This window comes from Salvelinus namaycush, chromosome 1 (genome assembly GCF_016432855.1).
Source record: "Salvelinus namaycush isolate Seneca chromosome 1, SaNama_1.0, whole genome shotgun sequence".
In the NCBI taxonomy this organism is placed as follows: domain Eukaryota; kingdom Metazoa; phylum Chordata; class Actinopteri; order Salmoniformes; family Salmonidae; genus Salvelinus; species Salvelinus namaycush.
The window spans coordinates 29,443,686-29,462,428 of NC_052307.1; the positions used below are offsets into that span (position 1 = coordinate 29,443,686).

The window sequence follows — 18,743 nt, forward strand, 5'->3', positions numbered from 1 at the left end:
CTACATTGGACCGGGGTCAATGGGAGCTCAAGTAATCCTGGAACAGTTCTCTCTACCTCCATGTCATAACGTTTCACACCTGGTCACTACAGTGCATGTCAGTGGCCAGAGGGGAACATGAGCAGGATATTCTGAGCATTTTTTATTCTGAACCAAAGATAACAGCCACAGTCATTAAAACACTCTTCCAGTTTACAGTATGTTTGTACATAAACAAAATATATAGTCTTGGTATTAAATTAACCATTTCCAGATTGAGTATTCTACCTCTGCTCCAACATGCTGGCCTGAGACAAACACTAACCAGGTGGAGTTTAGGACCGTGAGAAATCCTCCCCTGTGCAGTTATGCTGGAGGTTATCTAAACCTGTCCAAGACCACACAGAGCAGACTATACAGTAGACCTACAGCTCCTCTTCCACTGCCAACACAAGGCCTCATATTAGGGACAGGAGAAAAGCTTTATATACTTTCCAGGACAACCCCCCACACGACCCCTATCAATAGCAGTGCATCCTAACCCTATGTCCATATCCCCCCTCCCTGTAATAGTGCAGTCATACAGAAGGGTCAAACACAGCTCACCCCTGACCTCTAACTGTCCTAGAGCCTAGATAGTGTCTACCTGGTCCCACCCTAGTCTCCTAGTGTTCAGAATAAATATGTACAGTACATCTCAGCCAGGGTGTTTATATACACAATCTATTAATAAACGCTCTACAAAATGGTATCGTCAGGTAAATAAGCCCAAATCTATGCACTGCCTAGACAGCACATTATATTTGTGTTACAGGACAGACAGATGGAGGGAGTAAGGGATTTGGTCTTGCATGGCGAAAATGACCAAAACAAAAACATTCCACATGTAACAATCTCTGGCTCAAATGACACCCTATTCTCCATAGGGTGCACTACTCAAGAGAAAATGGGTTATCATATGACATCGGACCTGTACAGCAGCATTAGGGGCAGGCGCCCCAAGGGAAAACAGAACTGCTCATTGGCTGGACGCATGCACAGGCCAGAGTATGCCATAGGTTGTAGGCAGGGATTTCTCGGCGGATCAAGATTGAATGATTTGGACGTATGGAATCTGTCTCAGTCTGTTCTACCCATCTTGGCGATGAGCTCGTCACAGATCTTGGTGAGCTCCTCGATTTCCTCGGCCTGTGAAAAGATGGAAGATCACATCAGGGAGATTCAAGACTAAGATCTGGTTAGCAAAAACACTTATGTAGGGCAAGCAACCTTCTGTTAACATGTAGAGTTTGTGTTGTGCGTTACTTTATGCTATGGGGCTAGCAAAAGGCATTAGCATGTAGAGTTTGTGTTGTGCGTTACCTTCTGCTGCAGGGCTCTCTCCAGAGAGTCCACCCTCATCTGCTCCTTCCTCAGGCTGGCGGTCAGAGCAACACTCTCAGAGCTGGCCTTGCTGCGTACCTGGGCTATGTCCTGATTAGCCCTGGGGGGGAGGAATAGGGTAGATGTTTCATTGGTTGGTACGTAGTCACAGACCACTGTGTGTGTGTAGTGTGCGTGCTTGCGTGATCATACTTGTCTAGTTTTTCCTCAGCGTGGAGTTTGAGCGTCTGGTATCTCTGCTCCTCCTGCTTGACTCTGGCCAGATACTCCTGAGCACACTTCTTCAACACCTCCTCATTCTACACGCACACAAATGGTAGAACGACCACATTCCACATAAAGAACATACGTCAAATGTGCTTAAAGTATATGATACTCAGGTCAGACTATTCTTGACCCTTGAACTCTGACCTTCTTGAAGCCGTCCAGGGTGCTCTTCATGTTCTCGTAGCGGCGGAACATGTCGGACAGCGAGCGCTCTACCGAGTTCAGGTCGGCTAGCGCCAACTCCTTCTCCATGGTTACAGCCTGCAAAGACTTCTGGGCGCTCATGGTGTTGCGCTGTTCATCCTCTGAACGAGAGAGAGTTCACACGGACGGGTCATTTTATGATTCCGTGCATCAACGCCACCACTACACTGGGTATACCTGTCATTTTACGGAGAGGAATGTTTGAAGAGGTTGGTTGACCGAGCCACTCACCAATCATCTGGGCGATGGTCTTCTCATACTCTGCCACAATCTTCCTATGAGAGAGGAGGAACGGCTACTGATGAGTCTATACTAGCTGACCCTCAGTCTGTTCACTGCTCAGCACACATCACATGATTACTAGCCTCACAGTACAGTTCAGGTGAATGGTACATGCGAGTAGGGTTGCAAAATTCCTGTAACTTTCAATAACCAGGATTTCTGGAAAACCAGGGAATTTATTGAAAGTTCCAGGAATTTTGTAACCTTATGTGTGAGTTACCTCATCTCCATGACTTCCTGTCTGCTGTCCTCGTACTTTCTCCTCCAGTCACTGGCCTCCGTCTCCTTAGTGATGATCTGACACAGGAAACAGTTATTACTGTGTTACCCTGTGTGAGTGTGTGCGGTCTATTTTTTAACCTACCTCCTCTCTGATAAGGGTGAGAACAGCCATTTTCTCCTCCTCGCTGATGCAAATGGAGTCTAGAACCTCACTTCCTGTCTTCTTCTGCGTGTTACTTCCTCCCAGCTTGGCGTTCTTCAGCTGGCAGGGGTCCTCATACTGCGGAGGAATGGGTGTCAGTGTAGGAGAGGAGTTCCATAAGTACCTGACTAGATGTTACAATCAATTGACCCAAACCCTGATTTAGTCACAATGTCAACTGTGGCCTGTAGCATTGGATACACTCTCTGTGAATGTTTCTGGGTGTGGCAGACTGGTTTAAACAGTTTGTTTATAGGTCATTTCCATCTGTGTGTTTCACTCAATAATAAACAGCTTATAGTACAGTGTTTGTCAGAGCCGTATACAGACACAATCACATCTGTATTGGCTCTGCCTTCATCAGCATGCCTACCCTGGTGCTCTGAGAGGGGGGCTAGAAGTTTAGGTCTTGTTCCTCAGTGCCGGAGCTAAGGGTAGTTATTTCCATCTCTTTCGCTAGACCTCCCCTCGCCCTCAACCCTCGTCCTCCTCTTATCCTTCCCTGGATTGTAACTCACACTCATATCCTAATCCTAATCATCTCAAGCCCTCTATCACCTGACAAGCTGGAGATGACAGACAGGCAGGCTGAGGAGCCTGTGGTCAGTTCATGTTCAGACAGTGTGGGAGTAAAGCTACCATGGTAGTGTAATGTGCTACTGTAGTAGGCACCGGGTAGACTAGAAGACTAATCAAGCCAGTCACCATTACAGCGGGCCAGATAGCTCCTCAACGCCACTGTGAACACAGCTGTAATCCACTACAACTACTAAAACATGATGATGACAATGATTGTTAACGCTCTACAGTAGCATCATGGCCATAATCTGTTTTCAGAGAAAAGTGTTCCATACAGCTGGCTCACTGGTGGCGCCATCTAGTGGTCACCAGGGGGAGCACATGATTCTGACAGAACCGTCATCTCTAGATCCGGATCGGAAGTGGACCAAACTCTCACTGGGCTATTAACAGGGCATGTTAGTGTACTCACCATAGAACAGCAGTCTGACTCTGGTCTGGCTGACACATTCAGCTCTGGAAGAGAACATCACATCAAACCTTTGTACCCTTGAATGACAATTCTATAAAAGTATCTTTGTCATATTCCTTTATTTAACAAGGCAAGTCAGTTAAGAACAAATTCTTATTTACAATGACTGCCTACCCGGCCTTCCCCGGACAATGCTGGGCCAATTGTGCGCCACCCTTTGGGACTTCCCAACACAGCCGGTTGTGATGCAGCCTGGTATCGAACCAGGGTCTGTAGTGACACCTCTAGCACTAAGATGCAGTGCCTTAGACCCCTGCGCCATTCGGGAGCAGCGGTCTATCCCACCTTCTATTCTCAAAAGGAACTATTATATTTTGTTCTGTTATTTTTCTATTGTTTTATTTTCTGTCATTTTATTTTTTTATTCTTATCTGACTCCAACCACTGGGAGCTCCATGTACTGCTGCTGTGTAACCAGGAGGGTGCAGTGTATACCGGCAGCTCAGAGGGCATGAAACACTTCTGTATCATAATAAACTCCTAAAATGACAGACAAAATCTACCATGTACTTCTCCCCAGACTAGACAGAACTAAAAAGAGAACAGAGCAAAACAGACAATATAAGGCCAACTCAGCTCCGGAGAAAAGAACACAGCTACAGTAGAAGTGTCACATGCAGCCTGAGGGACTATTGATCGGGTACATTCTGTCTGCTTCCTGTCACACTAATGGGGTTCTGCTTATTGGCTCATACACACAGACCTACCAGTCATACACAACAACAAGCTGCATGAGTCATATAGAGTATGTCTAGTGGTCGAGTCAGCTAAGGGATGGAGGGAGCCCAAATCAGAGCATAGGAACACGCAGCTTCAAATGAAACAATTGTGGATGTGGACAATTCGAGTTACTAATTCAAATCAAACTGTCACATGCCCCGAATACAACAAGTGTAGACCTTACTGTGAAATGGTTACTTACAAGCCCTTAACCAACAGTGCAGTTCAAGAAAGAGCAAATAAAATATTTACCAAATAAACTAAAGTAAAAAATAATAAAAAGTAACAATAAAATAACAATAACGAGGCTATATACAGGGGGTACCGGTACTGAGTCAATGTACGGGGGTACAGGTTAGTCAAGGTAATTTGTACATGTACAGTTGAAGTCTGAAGTTTACATACACTTAGGTTGGAGTCATTAAAACTAGTTTTTCAACCACTCCACAAATTTCTTGTTAACAAACTATAGTTTTGGCAAGTCGATAAGGACATCTACTTTGTGCATGACACAAGTAATTTTTCCAACAATTGTTTACGGAGATTATTTCACTTATAATTCACTGTATTACAATTCCAGTGGGTCAGAAGTTTAAATACACTAAATTGACTATTATTTTAAACAGCTTGGATAGGCTAATTGACATAATTTGAGTCAATCGGAGGTGTACCTGTGGATGTATTTCAAGGTCTACCTTCAAACTCAGTGCCTCTTTGCTTGACATCATGGGAAAATCAAAAGAAATCAGCCAAGACCTCAGAAAAAAAAATTGTAGACCTTCACAAGTCTGGTTCATCCTTGGGAGCAATTTCCAAACGCCTGAAGGCTCCACGTTCATCTATACAAACAATAGTACGCAAGTATAGACACCATCGGACCACGCAGCCGTCATACCGCTCAGGAAGGAGACGCGTTCTGTCTCCTCGAGATGAACGTACTTTGGTGCGAAAAGTGTAAATCAATCCCAGAACAACAGCAAAGGACCTTGTGAAGATGCTGGAGGAAACAGGTGCATAAGTATCTATGTCCACAGTAAAACGAGTCCTATATTGACATAGCTTGAAAGGCCGCTCAACAAGGTCGAAGCCACTTCTCCAAAAGCCAGTCTACGGTTTGCAACTGCACATGGGGACAAAGATCATACTTTTTGAAAAATGTCCTCTTGGCTGATGAAACAAAAATAGAACTGTTTGGCCATAATGACCATCGTTACGTTTGGAGGAAAAAAGGGGGAAGCTTGCAAGCCGAAGAACACCATCCCAACCGTGAAGCACAGGGGTGGCAGCATCATGTTGTGGGAGTACTTTGCTGCAGGAGAGACTGGTGCACTTCACAAAACAGATGGCATCATGAGGCAGGACAATTATGTGGGTATATTGAAGCAACATCTCAAGACATCAGTCAGGAAGTTAAAGCTTGGTCGCAAATGGGTCTTCCAAATGGACAATGACCCCAAGCAAACTTCCAAAGTTGTGGCAAAATGGCTTAAGGACAACAAAGTCAAGGTATTGGAGTGGCCATCACAAAGCTCTGACCCCAATCCCATAGGAAATTTGTGGGCAGAACTGAAAAAGCGTGTGCGAGCAAGGAGGCCTCCAAACCTGACTCAGTTACACCAGCTTTGTCAGGAGGAATGGGCCAAAGTTCACCCAACTTATTGTGGGAAGCTTGTGGAAGGCTACCCAAAACGTTTGACCCAAGTTAAACAATTTAAAGGCAATGCTACCAAATACTAATTGAGTGAATGTAAACTTCTGACCCACTGGGAATGTGATGAAATAAATAAATCATTCTCTACTATTATTCTGACATTTCACATTCTTAAAATAAAGTGGTGATCCTAACTGACAGGGAATTTTTACTAGGATTAAATGTCAGGAATTGTGAAAAACTGAGTTTAAATGTATTTGGCCAAGGTGTACTTGACTTCAACTGTAGGTAGGGGTGAAGTGACTATGCCGTCAGGATGCTCTCGATGGTGCAGCTGTAGAACTTTTGAGGATCTGGGGACGCATGCCAAATCTTTTCAGTCTCCTGAGGGGGCAAGGGTGTTGTCGTGCCCTCTAGAAAGACTGTCTTGGTGCATCTGAATCATGATAGTTCGTTGGTGATATGGACACTAAGGAACTTGAAACTCTCGACCCGCTCCAGTACAGCCCCGTCGATGTTAATGGGGACCTGTTCGGCCCGCCTTTTCCTGTAGTCCACGATCAGCTCCTTTGTCTTGCTCACATTGAGGGAGAAGTTGTTGTCCTGGCACCACACTGCCAGGTCTCTGATTACTGTTCTTGGGGGGGTGTATAGGGGACAACAATGACCTTCCCTGTGATATTGATTTACCAACACATGGGTTCACATACACAATAATGTTGGGTGTGTCTGATCCCCTTATTCCTCACTCACCGTTGTGGTCTCTATCTGCTCTGAGTCCTGTCGTGCTGGCTAGTTTCTCCTCGTCTGTAGCATGACCTTTGCGATGGTCGTTGTCCTACAGACAGGGAGGGAGGGACAGACGGTCAGAGACATTTTCATCTGTCTAATTGGACAGGCTCCCTTCTCGCCCTGTTGCCGTGCCAGAGCAGGCCTGACATATACCGAGGGCTGCGGTAAAGTAAATTAGAGGACAGGGCTCTCAGAGAGAAATGTGTACGGTTACCACAGTCATGGTCAGGCACACAGAGGAAAGGTACCAGCGTGAGAAACACTACACTCACACGCATACAGACACACACAAAATGTGATACAATGACCAAGGACAGCAATACACACACACACACTTTTATCTGGAGTATTCAAAATCATTCTTTTAAAAGAGGTAAATAAAGTTTGTTGTCTTTATGAGTAAGGTGTGAAGAAGAGTACAGCATTTCCTGTTTGAGAAGCTGGTAAGAAAATTAACCATTACCTCTCCGCTGGTGTTCTGTAACGGAGTCTGGTTGTCCAGCTTCTTCACTTTACAGGACTTCCTGAAGACAAAGAGCACTGAGGTTAGAGCTACTGAGACCTACCCTTATGCGAACCCTAACCAGATCATCGCTGACCCACCGAACATGTGTGTCTGGGACAGCAGCCAGACCCAAAGGTAGCAGAGTCCTATTGTCACGTGTGCTCCCTCTCCGGCCTCTAGGTCACCAGGCTGCTCATTATGGCGCACACCTGCGCGTCATCAGACTCACCTGGACTCCATCACTTCCCTGATTACCTTCTCTATATATTTCACTCCCTTTGGTTCCTTCCCCAGGTGTTATTGTTTCTGTGTCATGTCTGTGTGGTGGTGGTGGTGGTGGTGGTGGTGGTGGTGGTGGTGGTGGTGGTGGTGGTGGTGGTGGTGGTGGTTGTGTTTGGTTTGTATTTAGTTGTGTTTGGTTTGTATTTAGTTGTGTTTGGTTTGTATTTAGTTGTGTTTGGTTTGTATTTAGTTGTGTTTGGTTTGTATTTAGTTGTTTGTTTATTAAAACACTCACTCCCTGAACTTTCTCCCCGACGCTCAGCGCACACGTTACACCTATGATATTAGGTGAGACTGAAACGATGTTGCTTTTCCTGAGTATGACCCAGACCAGTCTTCCTAGTACAGTAGGAAGAATGGAGAGAAAGTAGAGGAGAAAGCAGACTGTAATCGGACCACATTCTGTGTGTTCTCTGTTGAGTTGCTTTGTACATATGTGCTGCTAAATGACTAAATGAAAGCAGAAAGCAGATTAATGAAACAGGCTGTTGCCTCACCAGACTACTGCACAGAGCATAATTACGCTTGAACAGAGAGTATTGTTAAGTTTCTGTAGACTAGAGTATTGTGAGGTTCTCTTTCTCTCTGAGGTGAGGTAGTGATAATGAAACAGGCTCTGAGATCGACTAGCCCTGCCTGAGAGAATCTGATGACCAAATGGTTATATCGTTAAATCTATCTCCATGCGTCAACCTGACACCGCACTAAAGTCTAGCCAGGGCTGCTCTGACTGCAGTGAGTCGTGGTGTAGGAGAACATGTATGGAGGGGAGACACAGAGGCAGGGGATGTGGTCAAGGTTTAGTGGCGGGCCAACAGAGACAGTACAGTATTCTATACTTACAGCATCATACATAGTAAACAGACCTGGTCAGCAGTCCTGATGCCACACAGAAATGGACTCAGAGACAGGTGGAGGACAGAGAGACAGTGGAGTGTGGGGGAGACATGAGAGGGGTGGAGGGGAGAGGAGGGGGGATGATTGGTTGAGGAAGGGAGAGATAAGATCATGTGATTGTATGCTAAGTGGTCAGGGATGTGTAAGAAAAGATGTCTTATGTGAGTGTTACTCACATGATGTCCGTGCTCATCCTAGGTGACTGTCTGTCTGAGTCCGGTCTGTCCAGTTCAGGGGTCAGGCTGTTGGGGTCAGAGTTCATGTTGCCGTTGGGGTCATAGGTGATAGGAGAAAGGTCATCAACCTCGGCGGGGTCAGGGAAGTTGTGGACAGGGAGCGAGGCAGGGCGTAGGGCGCGGGGCTGGGGCAGAGGGGACGGGGAGAGACCTTCTCCAGGTCTTGAGATCAACCTCAGGTTCAGGTTCTGGTCTAAACCTGCTCCACTCAGAGAAGGGGAGGAGCTATTGAGGTTGTTTAGGGCATCTTGGACTTCCTGTAGGGACGCGGGATAAACATCCTGATCGGAGTTTCTGTCCAGGACGAGGCGGGGCGTCAGCTGTCCGACATCTCTGGTGAGGACTGAAGAGAGGTGGAGTTAGTATCACGCTGGAGAGAAGCAAGACAACAACCTTTGTTTAAAAGTGGCACCAATAATGATGCTATGTCAACAACAACAAAAACAACAACAGACATTTTAGCAGCAAATACATCTTGGATTTATCTTTGTATGGTTTTCCTGTTTCAGATAATACACTACAGGAAATGCACATCTCTCTCTATAGCTCTTTTCTCTTTAGGATATTCTCTCTGTGGGAGCTCAGTTCCCAGTGCATCAGGGTGAAAAACATCTCTGGAATCGTACGGAGTGTCGTAACTCTAAGTCCTATAGCGGCTCAAAACACAGGGAACACTTAAAGCACTGCAGGTCAGCCTCAGTCCGTGCCTAGTTAAAAGCGTGACTAGCTGAGCTGCAGCTTGTGGACTGAGCTATGTTTGAATGGCCTCTCACTTCCTGTCAGAACAATCAGAATGGCTCCTAACTTCCTGCTAGAATGCTAAAAATGATCCCTTACAATGGTCCCTGCGTCAACAAAAACCTTGTCAACAGCAAACACACACACACACACACACACACACACACAATGGTCCTTTCCCTAAGAGCACAGTAATGCTTTGAGTGTATGTTTAGCCCAGGATCCTGGCGGCGATGCTCTTAACATGCTTCTGTTCTCTGGGGTCTGGGGCTGCTCAATTCAGTCTGGGCTGACACTGAGAGAGGAGAGGCTCTAGCCCAGTGTGTGTGTGCGTGTATGTGTGTGTGTTTAAGTCAGGGTTGCTGACTCATACTGCTGTACGGTGAGCTCTCTGTTATAGAGAAATCCAGCACAAAGCCCAGGAACGCAGAACAATGTCACTACACTGCAATTCACACACACACACACACACACACACACACACACACACACACACACACACACACACACACACACACACACACACACACACACACACACACACACACACACACACACTTGTGATATTGCTCAATGCTCTCTCTTTCTCTAGGGTGTGTCAGATATGTTGTGTTCATCACTTATAACATCCATGATTTGTATGATTGATTGCACAGTCTGTTTTGTTGATAGGTTGTTATCGAAAATCACTAGGTGATTTGGTTGTTCTTTTTCTGTTGTATGTGAGATGCTACCACAGATTATCCATTACATTGACCAGATACTCTAATGGCCACTCTAACAATGAAAATAAATGTCTTACAAAATGGAAGGCAGTCAGGAGGAGGCAAGATCAGGTGGGACCATTCTAGCCAATGAGAAGACAGATACGTGTGTGAACAACAGGCAAAATGGTTTCCACTAGTTTCCATAGCATCAAAGGCAAAATTGGCTATATCATAAACATTTTGAAAAACAAATGAGCTTTTTTGGTTTTAAATTAAGGTTAGGGTTAGGCATAAGGTTAGCAGTGTGGTTAAAGTTAGGTTTAAAATCATATTTTAAGAAAAATAAATAGGTGGGGTTTATGACTTTGTGGCTGTTGTAACTAGTGACGAAGAGGCACAACTCCGATATAAAATGTTTTTTCTCAAAATTGCCGGGATATCACTTGTTCTACTTATATCATTAAACCCGTAACAACCTAAGCATTGCAAAATCTCTATTAGATCAAATAAACCCATTAAATGTTCAACAATCTCTCATTGTTAGCCAGCAGCACACCACCCTGCATCCCACTGCTGGCTTGCTTCTGAAGCTAAGCAGGGTTGGTCCTGGTCAGTCCCTGGATGGGAGACCAGATGGTGTTGGAGGGCCAGTAGGAGGCACCCTTTCCTCTGGTCTATAAATAAATAATATCCCAATACCCTAGGGCAGTGATTGGGGACATTGCCTTGTGTAGGGTGCTGGGATGTTAAATGGGTGTCCTGACTCTCTGTGGTCACTAAAGATCCCATGGCACTTATTGTAAGAGTAGGGGTGTTAACCCTGGTGTCCTGGCTAACTTCCCAATTTGACTGTTATTGCCACCTGATCATCACCAGTTTACAATTGGCACATTCATCTCCCTGTAACTATTCCCCAGGTTGTTGCTGTAAATGAGAATGTGTTCTCTGTCAACTTACTGGTTAAAATAAAAAAATTGTTCTCCATACAAAAACTTTTCGTTTAGTGAGTTGGAAAAATGCCACCTCCTGTAGACGACAGATCTTGGGCCCAGTTATCCCTCTCGCTTTGTCTCTTCCTTAAAAATAACATTTGGCGAACAGAGGATGGCTGAAAGTATTTCTACAATATCCCTACCTCCACCGAAGCCGTGGCCTCACAGGGGAGAACCAACAATCCCATGGGACAGATGGAAGTCGTCGTTTGTGACGTACATGCTAGCTATCGGACTGGATGTGGTTAGCCCTGAGAGGAAAAGAGCCATTTTTTTCTCCACTGTCTCAGTGCCGAGGGCCTGCGCATCTTCCAAACGCTCAGGGAAGCGTACACATATGATGCAGCTGTTGAACTTTTGGATGGGCATTTTGCAAAGAAACAGAGTGTGCTTCTGAAGAGTCTGCGTTTTCGACAGCGAGCGGGTGAGTCAGTGACGCAGTACATTGCTGATCTGAAAGGGCTAGCGCAGTCATGTCAGTTTGGATATCTTCGAGATTAAATTATCAGGGACCAGTTCATTGAGCAAACCTCATGTTCACTCGTGCGGGAGAGGCTTCTTCTACAGCAAAAGCTGTAGCCATAGCTTCCCAAATTGAATCAGCAGCTCACTGTGCAACTAAGATCTATGAGGCACAAACACATGCTTCCAGTGCTTTTCAAGCTGTGCAGTAAGCAAGCCCCACAGACACACCCTTTCCTGTCACTCGCCTGGTTGGCTCAAACCCAGCTGGATCACATCCCACAGACACACCCCCTCCTGTCGTTCACGCAGTTGTCTCAAACTGGTCTGGGTCATGCCCCACAGCCACACCCCCTCCTGTCACTTGCACTGTAGGCTCAAACCCGACTGGGTTTTCCACTTGTACTGTATACCCGGGTGACTCCTGTGTTCCTCTCGTGCTAGACACAGGAAAAAAAGTGTCGCTCCTCAGCATGGCCTCCTATGAGCAGTTCATGTCTCACCTGCCCCTCCAGCTGCCCAGCTTTAGCCTGTATGGATATGGGCGCTCAGTGATTGATGTCATTGGCTTTATACACTCACCTGTGCAGTATGGCAACAAGGCCTTCACTCAGTACCCCTTCCACATCACAGGGCAGGGCACTAATATCTTAGATCTGGACCTGTTCACCAGCCAGGGGTTCTCTCTGTTGAACTCGGCCCTATGGTGACTCCAGTCATTCAGCCTCTACGCCATATCCCGCTGGCTTTATGCCAGGAGGTCACTAAGGATCTACACAAGCAGCTGGAGGATGGATTCATCTAGCCGGTGGATGCCTTCCCATGGGTGTCCAACTTGGTCAACACAGTTGTTTCAAACTGTGCACTGACCACCAGGCCACACAGCCTTGATGTCTACCTCCGGGTCGGGACACAAGCTCCTCCGCATGTACTGCTGGTCAGACCAATTCCAGCAGTATAACTTTAAGCTGCAGTTCACGCCGGGCAGGGACAATGTGTTGGCCGACCTCCTTTCGCACTCAGTTCCTTCAGACTCCACCTGTTTCCAGGTTGACTCAGATGAGGACCTCATCCAGCTCCTACACTCACCTCTCCAAGACACAGTGTCGCACAAGGAGCTGACCCAATATTCAACCAACGACCCCTTCTTCACGACCTTGCGGGAATACGTAGCCAATGGCTGGCCGGCACAGCGACACCAACAATATGCCAGGTTCAAACATGAGCTGTCATGCTGGAATGACACGTCTGGCCTGTGGAAACTGCACCAGCATACCAAGCAGCCTCAGAGGACGAGTGTTGGCCATGGCTCATGAGGGCCACCTTGCTGAAGCAGTGCTGCTGGGATCTGTTGTGGTGGCCTGGCATCGGTCATGATATTGAAGGACTAGTATGCGACTGTGCTCCATGTCTTCTCTGTGGAAAGACAGGACATCCGCCACTACCACTGCAACCACTGGCCTGGACCTCCCGTCCATGGCAACATATCCAACTGGACATCTGCAGTGAACTCTACAATGTGCCACATCACCAACACTTCCTATTGGTTGAGTATGACCTACATTCAAAATGGCCAGAGGTCACACCCATGAGTTCTATCACATCAGGGGCCATCATAAACTTCCTGGATATGCTCTTTGCTCGCTGGAGACTGCCTGCAATTCTGACCATGGACAATGACCCTTGGCTGGTCTCGGCTGAGTTCAGCTCTTACATCCAAAGCAAAGGGATCAAGGACATCAGAACAACCTACCCACCACCCCCAGGTCAACAGGGGGCGGGTGGAGAGGTTCAATCAGAGCTCACCTAGCTCAGGGTTGCTCCTTCACTGACTCCTTGTTGCAAACTCTGCTGCACTACAGAGCTGCTCAGCACTCCACCACCAGAGTCTCTCCTGCCAAGCTGATGCTAGGATGTGAACTAGAGCTGCCCTTACACAGGCTGCGTCCCTCAGCCTCGACAGTCAAAGCAGCAGTGCATAGCCAACAGCGTAAAAGTCAGGAGCGCTACAACAAAGGAAAGAGAGCACGGTTTCCTGGAATCCAAGTGAGGGATTGGGTCAGGGTGCAACGACCACAGCGCGCAGACAAGCTCTGCACCTTCTGGTCAACACCGTGTCAAGTTCAACGTCAGCTGGGCCCAGCAACGTTTCAACTGCCTGACGGCTCTCGCTGGCAGCCGACTGATGAAGGTGCCACCTCCTGCATGTCCCCACTCTGCCATTGATGCCACCCTGAGTAGTTCACTACCGGTGTCACACGCTCCCTTGGCCCCACCTGAAGTACAAGTGCCAGTCCCACGAACACCTGTTGTTGTCTCTGCAGCAGCCGTCCTGCGACCTGTAAGGGTGCGCTCCCGCCCTGCTCACCTTCAAGACTTTATCACCTCCTTTCATGCCTAGTTTAAAGGGGAGGGGGGGGTGTTCAGCACCGATTAGCATCCATTCATGATTCGTATCATCGGTTGCACAGTCTGTTTTGTTGATATGTTATCGAAAATCACTAGGTGATTTGGTTGTTCTATTTCCCTTGTATGTGAGACGCTACTCGTTTAGATAAACATCTGACTCAACTAAGAACAAGGGTTTGTTTTCAAACATAACAAGATCATCTTTCAATTGTCTTTTCTCAGAGATATGAGTAAGATGTTACAGTCAAATTAGCCCTCTGTGGATGTGTAGTATGGAGAGATCATGACAATCCCATATGTCTACTGTCTGAACAGGAGAGGAAACCTTCCCTAACCTCAACTCTAACCAGAATCATCTGGGAGTAGAGCAGGACAACCTCGCCCCTGGCCTTTAGGTCTCACCCTGTAGCCTAGCAACCGATAAATAACAGCCTCTACACAGTTTAACAGGGTAACACACTGACCAGAGAGAGAGAGAGAGAGAGAGAGAGAGAGAGAGATGCGAGGGGGAAATGGGAGGGTCTATTTGATTTCTCTAAACAATCAAGCACAATAACAAGAAAGGCCTTCAATTCTTCAGAAACCCTCAATTCCAACTCTGCTCAGACATCTAACCCAGTAAATAGACTATGTATATCTAATATCTAGTATTGTGTTGTTGTTACCGTGTAGTTTCTCCCTTCGGTGCTGTAATCGAGTAGACTATTATTATTCCTATTATATCTCTCAGTCAATGTTTTATTTATGTCAGTAACCCATAAGAGGTTATAAGAGGAGGGGTCGTTATTGTCTACAGAAACAAAGGAGATTCAGTACATTACGATCATAGAATCCCATTTCTAAATTGCATTGTGTCCAGATCTAGGATTATGAATCCCAAACAATTGAACTAATCCAGTCCAAGACGCCACAGAGCAGTTTAATAGGATAACATTGTTAGTCTATAAAAGTCAATGGTCGACAACACATGATCTGTGTGTGCTGTTGGTTTGGGATGTCAGCGGTGTGCGTGTGTATGTGTGTGTTGGAGGGGCGCACTTATCTTAAGCCAGTCTTTATTGGTGAAGAAGCACCTGTACTTCAGGTCTCTGTGGCTTTACAGAGCGATGCTAGAGTAGCTTGTGCCCACCTGCCATCCACTACTCCTGTCTCATTGTTCCTACTGACACACAGGTAGAGAGGACAGAATCTCACCAGTGTGGGCAGAGTTATCCAGCTGGGTCAGGTCATTCAGCAGACCAGGAGACTCCGCCTCTGGGGTCTCAAAGTTCCCTTCTGAGTCCGAACTAGAGAGAGAGAGAGAGAGAGAGAGAGACAGAGAGAGGGAGAGGGAGAGGGATAGAGAGAGAGAGAGAGAGAAAGAGAGAGAGGGAGAGGGAGAGGGAGAGAGAGAGAGAGAGGGGGGGTGGGGGGGGGGGGGGGGGAGAAATTGATTACAAGTTTATATAGCACCTCCATGGTTCCAGAGTTGTGTTTGTGTCCCAGACTGAGCCAGACTAAAGCCAGAGCAGACACAAAACATCCAGTTCTGTAACACACTGATCTTCTGCTACATGTTCAAAGGGCACTTCTCCTGGTTGTCTAGAGGGGGAACTTTCAGGCCAGTGGCTCGCTAATGGCTCCTTCAACAGCCACCAAAGGAGTTTATAAGAAGTGTCACTGTAAGAGAAGCAAATGGGAGGAAAGGGAAAGAGGGGAAGAAGGGAGGAGGGGAGGAGGGGAGGAGGGGAGGAGGGGAGGAGGGGAGGAGGGGAGGAGGGGAGGAGGGGAAGAGGGGAGGAGGGGAGGAGGGGAGGAGGGGAGGGGGGGAGGAGGGGAGGAGGGGAGGAGGGGAGGAGGGGAGGAGGGGAGGAGGGGAGGAGGGGAGGAGGGGAAGAAGGGAGGAGGGGAGGAGGGGAGGAGGGGAAGAAGGGAGGAGGGGAGGAGGGGAAGAAGGGAGGGGAAGAAGGGAGGAGGGGAGGAGGGGAGGAGGGGAAGAAGGGAGGAGGGGAGGAGGGGAAGAAGGGAGGGGAAGAAGGGAGGAGGGGAGGAGGGGAAGAAGGGAGGAGGGGAGGAGGGGAAGAAGGGAGGAGGGGAGGAGGGGAGGAGGGGAAGAAGGGAGGAGGGGAGGAGGGGAAGAAGGGAGGAGGGGAGGAGGGGAAGAAGGGAGGAGGGGAGGAGGGGAGGAGGGGAGGAGGGGAAGAAGGGAGGAGGGGAGGAGGGGAAGAAGGGAGGAGGGGAGGAGGGGAAGAGGGGAGGAGGGGAGGAGGGGAAGAAGGGAGGAGGGGAGGAGGGGAGGAGGGGAAGAAGGGAGGAGGGGAGGAGGGGAGGAGGGGAAGAAGGGAGGAGGGGAGGAGGGGAGGAGGGGAGGAGGGGAGGAGGGGAGGAGGGTAGGAGGGGAGGAGGGTAGTAGGGAGGAGGGGAGGAGGGGAGGAGGGGAGGAGGGGAGGAGGGGAGGAGGGGAGGAGGGGAGGAGGGGAGGAGGGGAGGAGGGGAGGAGGGGAGGAGGGGAGGAGGGGAGGAGGGGAGGAGGGGAGGAGGGGAAGAAGGGAGGAGGGGAAGAAGGGAGGAGGGGAGGAGGGGAGGAGGGGAAGAAGGGAGGAGGGGAAGAAGGGAGGAGGGGAGGAGGGGAGCTTAACCCTGCCTGGCCACCTGCATCCACTAGCCTCCTCATCCTGCCCTCGTGTCCCCAATACAAGGACAGACTGTGTTTCAGTTTCTCGCTCCCTCTCTGTCTCTCTCTCTGTCTCTCTCTCTATCTATCTCTCTCTCTCTCTCTCTCTATCTCTCTCTCTCTCTCTCTCTCTCTCTCTCTCTCTCTCACATACATGTACACGAACGCACGCGCACGCACGCATACACACACACACACACACACACACATACAGTCTTAGGGTCTGCTGCCTCAGATGCCCGGCCCAGATTTATTTCCATGCTTTGCTCCAGTGTGTGATTGTGTTCCCATGCACCTAAATGCACATCAAACTGTCCACACACTAATGAAAAACAGCTCAGGAGAACAAAGACACAGGCTCCCAGAATACAGACAGCTCTCTCTCTCTCTCTCTCCCACACACACACACACACCTACTCACAAACACACACACACACACACACACAAAGCAGAGCAAGACAATCAGAAATAAAGTCCCAGTGATGACCTCTACACGGCGATCTTGGACAGTTACTTGGAAACTAGAAACTAGCACAAAAAATCCACATCTTTAGAAAACTCAACCTGCCTTCCCCCAAACTTCCCAAACCTGCCGCCATCCCTTTCCTGCCCTTCTCTCACACAGACACACATGAAGGAAGACATATTCTCCTAAGTATCTGTGGTCCACAGGAGGCTGCTGATGGGAGGATGGCTCATAATAATGGCTGGAATGGAGTAATGGTAAATGCCTGGGTGTGTAATGGAGTAAAATATCTATCTCTCTCTCTCTCTCTCCCTCTCTCTCTCTCTCTCTCTCTCTCTCTCTCTCTCTCTCTCTCTCTCTATATATATATATATATATATATGATTAATAACAGCAAATTCCCCCAAGTCATTCTGACAGGTGGATCCAGACACACTGCTGCCATCCACCATGCACAGTGATCTCCCAGCACAATCTCTCTTTATCGATCTCACACACACACACACACACACACACACACACACACACACACACACACACACACACACACACACACACACACACACACACACCTGTAGCCCACTTACTTTTCTCCATCATTGGTTCCGGGCGCTCCCTCCTCCCCCTCATCCTCCCCTCCCCCCCGTACAGCTGACCAAGTCCCTTTGGCCCACTGGACCGGAGACAGCAAAGACCCCCAGGACATCTCTACAGAGACACACCAGCTCCTCTATACAGTATACAACCCTCTGGGTCTGGTTGCACCCCACTGGGTCTGATGATACTCCTGGTTGTAATGGTCTGGTCCCTTACAGGTTCTACAGTTCCACTCTCGGTTCTGTTACTCCCACACAGTCTGGTTCTCCTCCTCTGGCTCTAGATTGAACTCCTCCCGTAGTTCTGCTGCTCCTCTGTGCATAAGCAACAACACACCAGAGGAGAGTAGAAGAGAGGAGGAGTGACTCACCACAGAGTCTGTTTACTTCTATCTCTCTCTCTCTCTCTCTCTCTCTCTCTCTCTCTCTCTCTCTCTCTCTCTCTCTCTCTCTCTCTCTCTCTCTCTCTCTCTCTCTCTCTCTCTCACTCTCTGTCTTGGAGCTGATCCGTGTGTTCTCTCTCTCTCTTTTTGAAAGGATGTTGATTTTTTGGCATCTCTTGTTTCTCTCTTCACTTCCTCCTTTTGCTTTCGTTTCCCAGACTGCTCTTCTGCATTGTTGATCCCGGAACAAACCGTGACAAGAGGCTGACAGAGCTGAGATGACGCTGTTGGTTTCTTACTCTCTGTTAGATCACAGATTACTGTAGCATCAGTTGCCTCTTCTCCCTCAGCCTCTCTCTCTCTCCATCCTCCGCTTCGACTCTGAATGCCAGAGCAGTGATCAGCTGGCTGCCAGACTGCTCCCTCCTCCCTCCTTCTTCCTCTCTCTCTCCCTCCCTCCCTCGCTCTCTCTCACTCGCACCCAAAAAGAGTTTGCCTAGCCCTCCACCCTCCCCCTACCCCAACTCTCTCAGGCTGCTCTATTGCAATAGAGGAGAGACTCAAGGCGTGTTGTGAGAGGAGGTAGAAGAGAGGGGGGGGTAGAGGGAGGGTAGAGGGAGGGTAGAGGGAGGGAGGGAGGGGGGTTAGAGAAGTAAGGGTGAAC

General features: G+C 48.2%; 1 protein-coding gene across 1 annotated transcript; it reads right to left on the reverse strand.

The window, feature by feature from the left end:
* Positions 1 to 129: 129 nt before the first annotated feature.
* On the reverse strand, positions 130 to 18,500 carry LOC120028650 (transforming acidic coiled-coil-containing protein 1-like). The gene is made up of 13 exons (XM_038973898.1): positions 17,688 to 18,500; positions 15,176 to 15,267; positions 8,614 to 9,016; positions 7,217 to 7,277; positions 6,715 to 6,799; positions 3,531 to 3,574; positions 2,480 to 2,617; positions 2,336 to 2,412; positions 2,065 to 2,108; positions 1,774 to 1,934; positions 1,555 to 1,661; positions 1,342 to 1,462; positions 130 to 1,167 (listed from the first exon to the last, which is right to left on the reverse strand). The coding sequence occupies exons 1-13, from the start codon at positions 17,804 to 17,806 to the stop codon at positions 1,099 to 1,101; spliced, it is 1,521 nt and encodes a 506-aa protein (XP_038829826.1). The 5' UTR covers positions 17,807 to 18,500; the 3' UTR covers positions 130 to 1,098.
* Between the last annotated feature and the right edge of the window lie 243 nt (positions 18,501 to 18,743).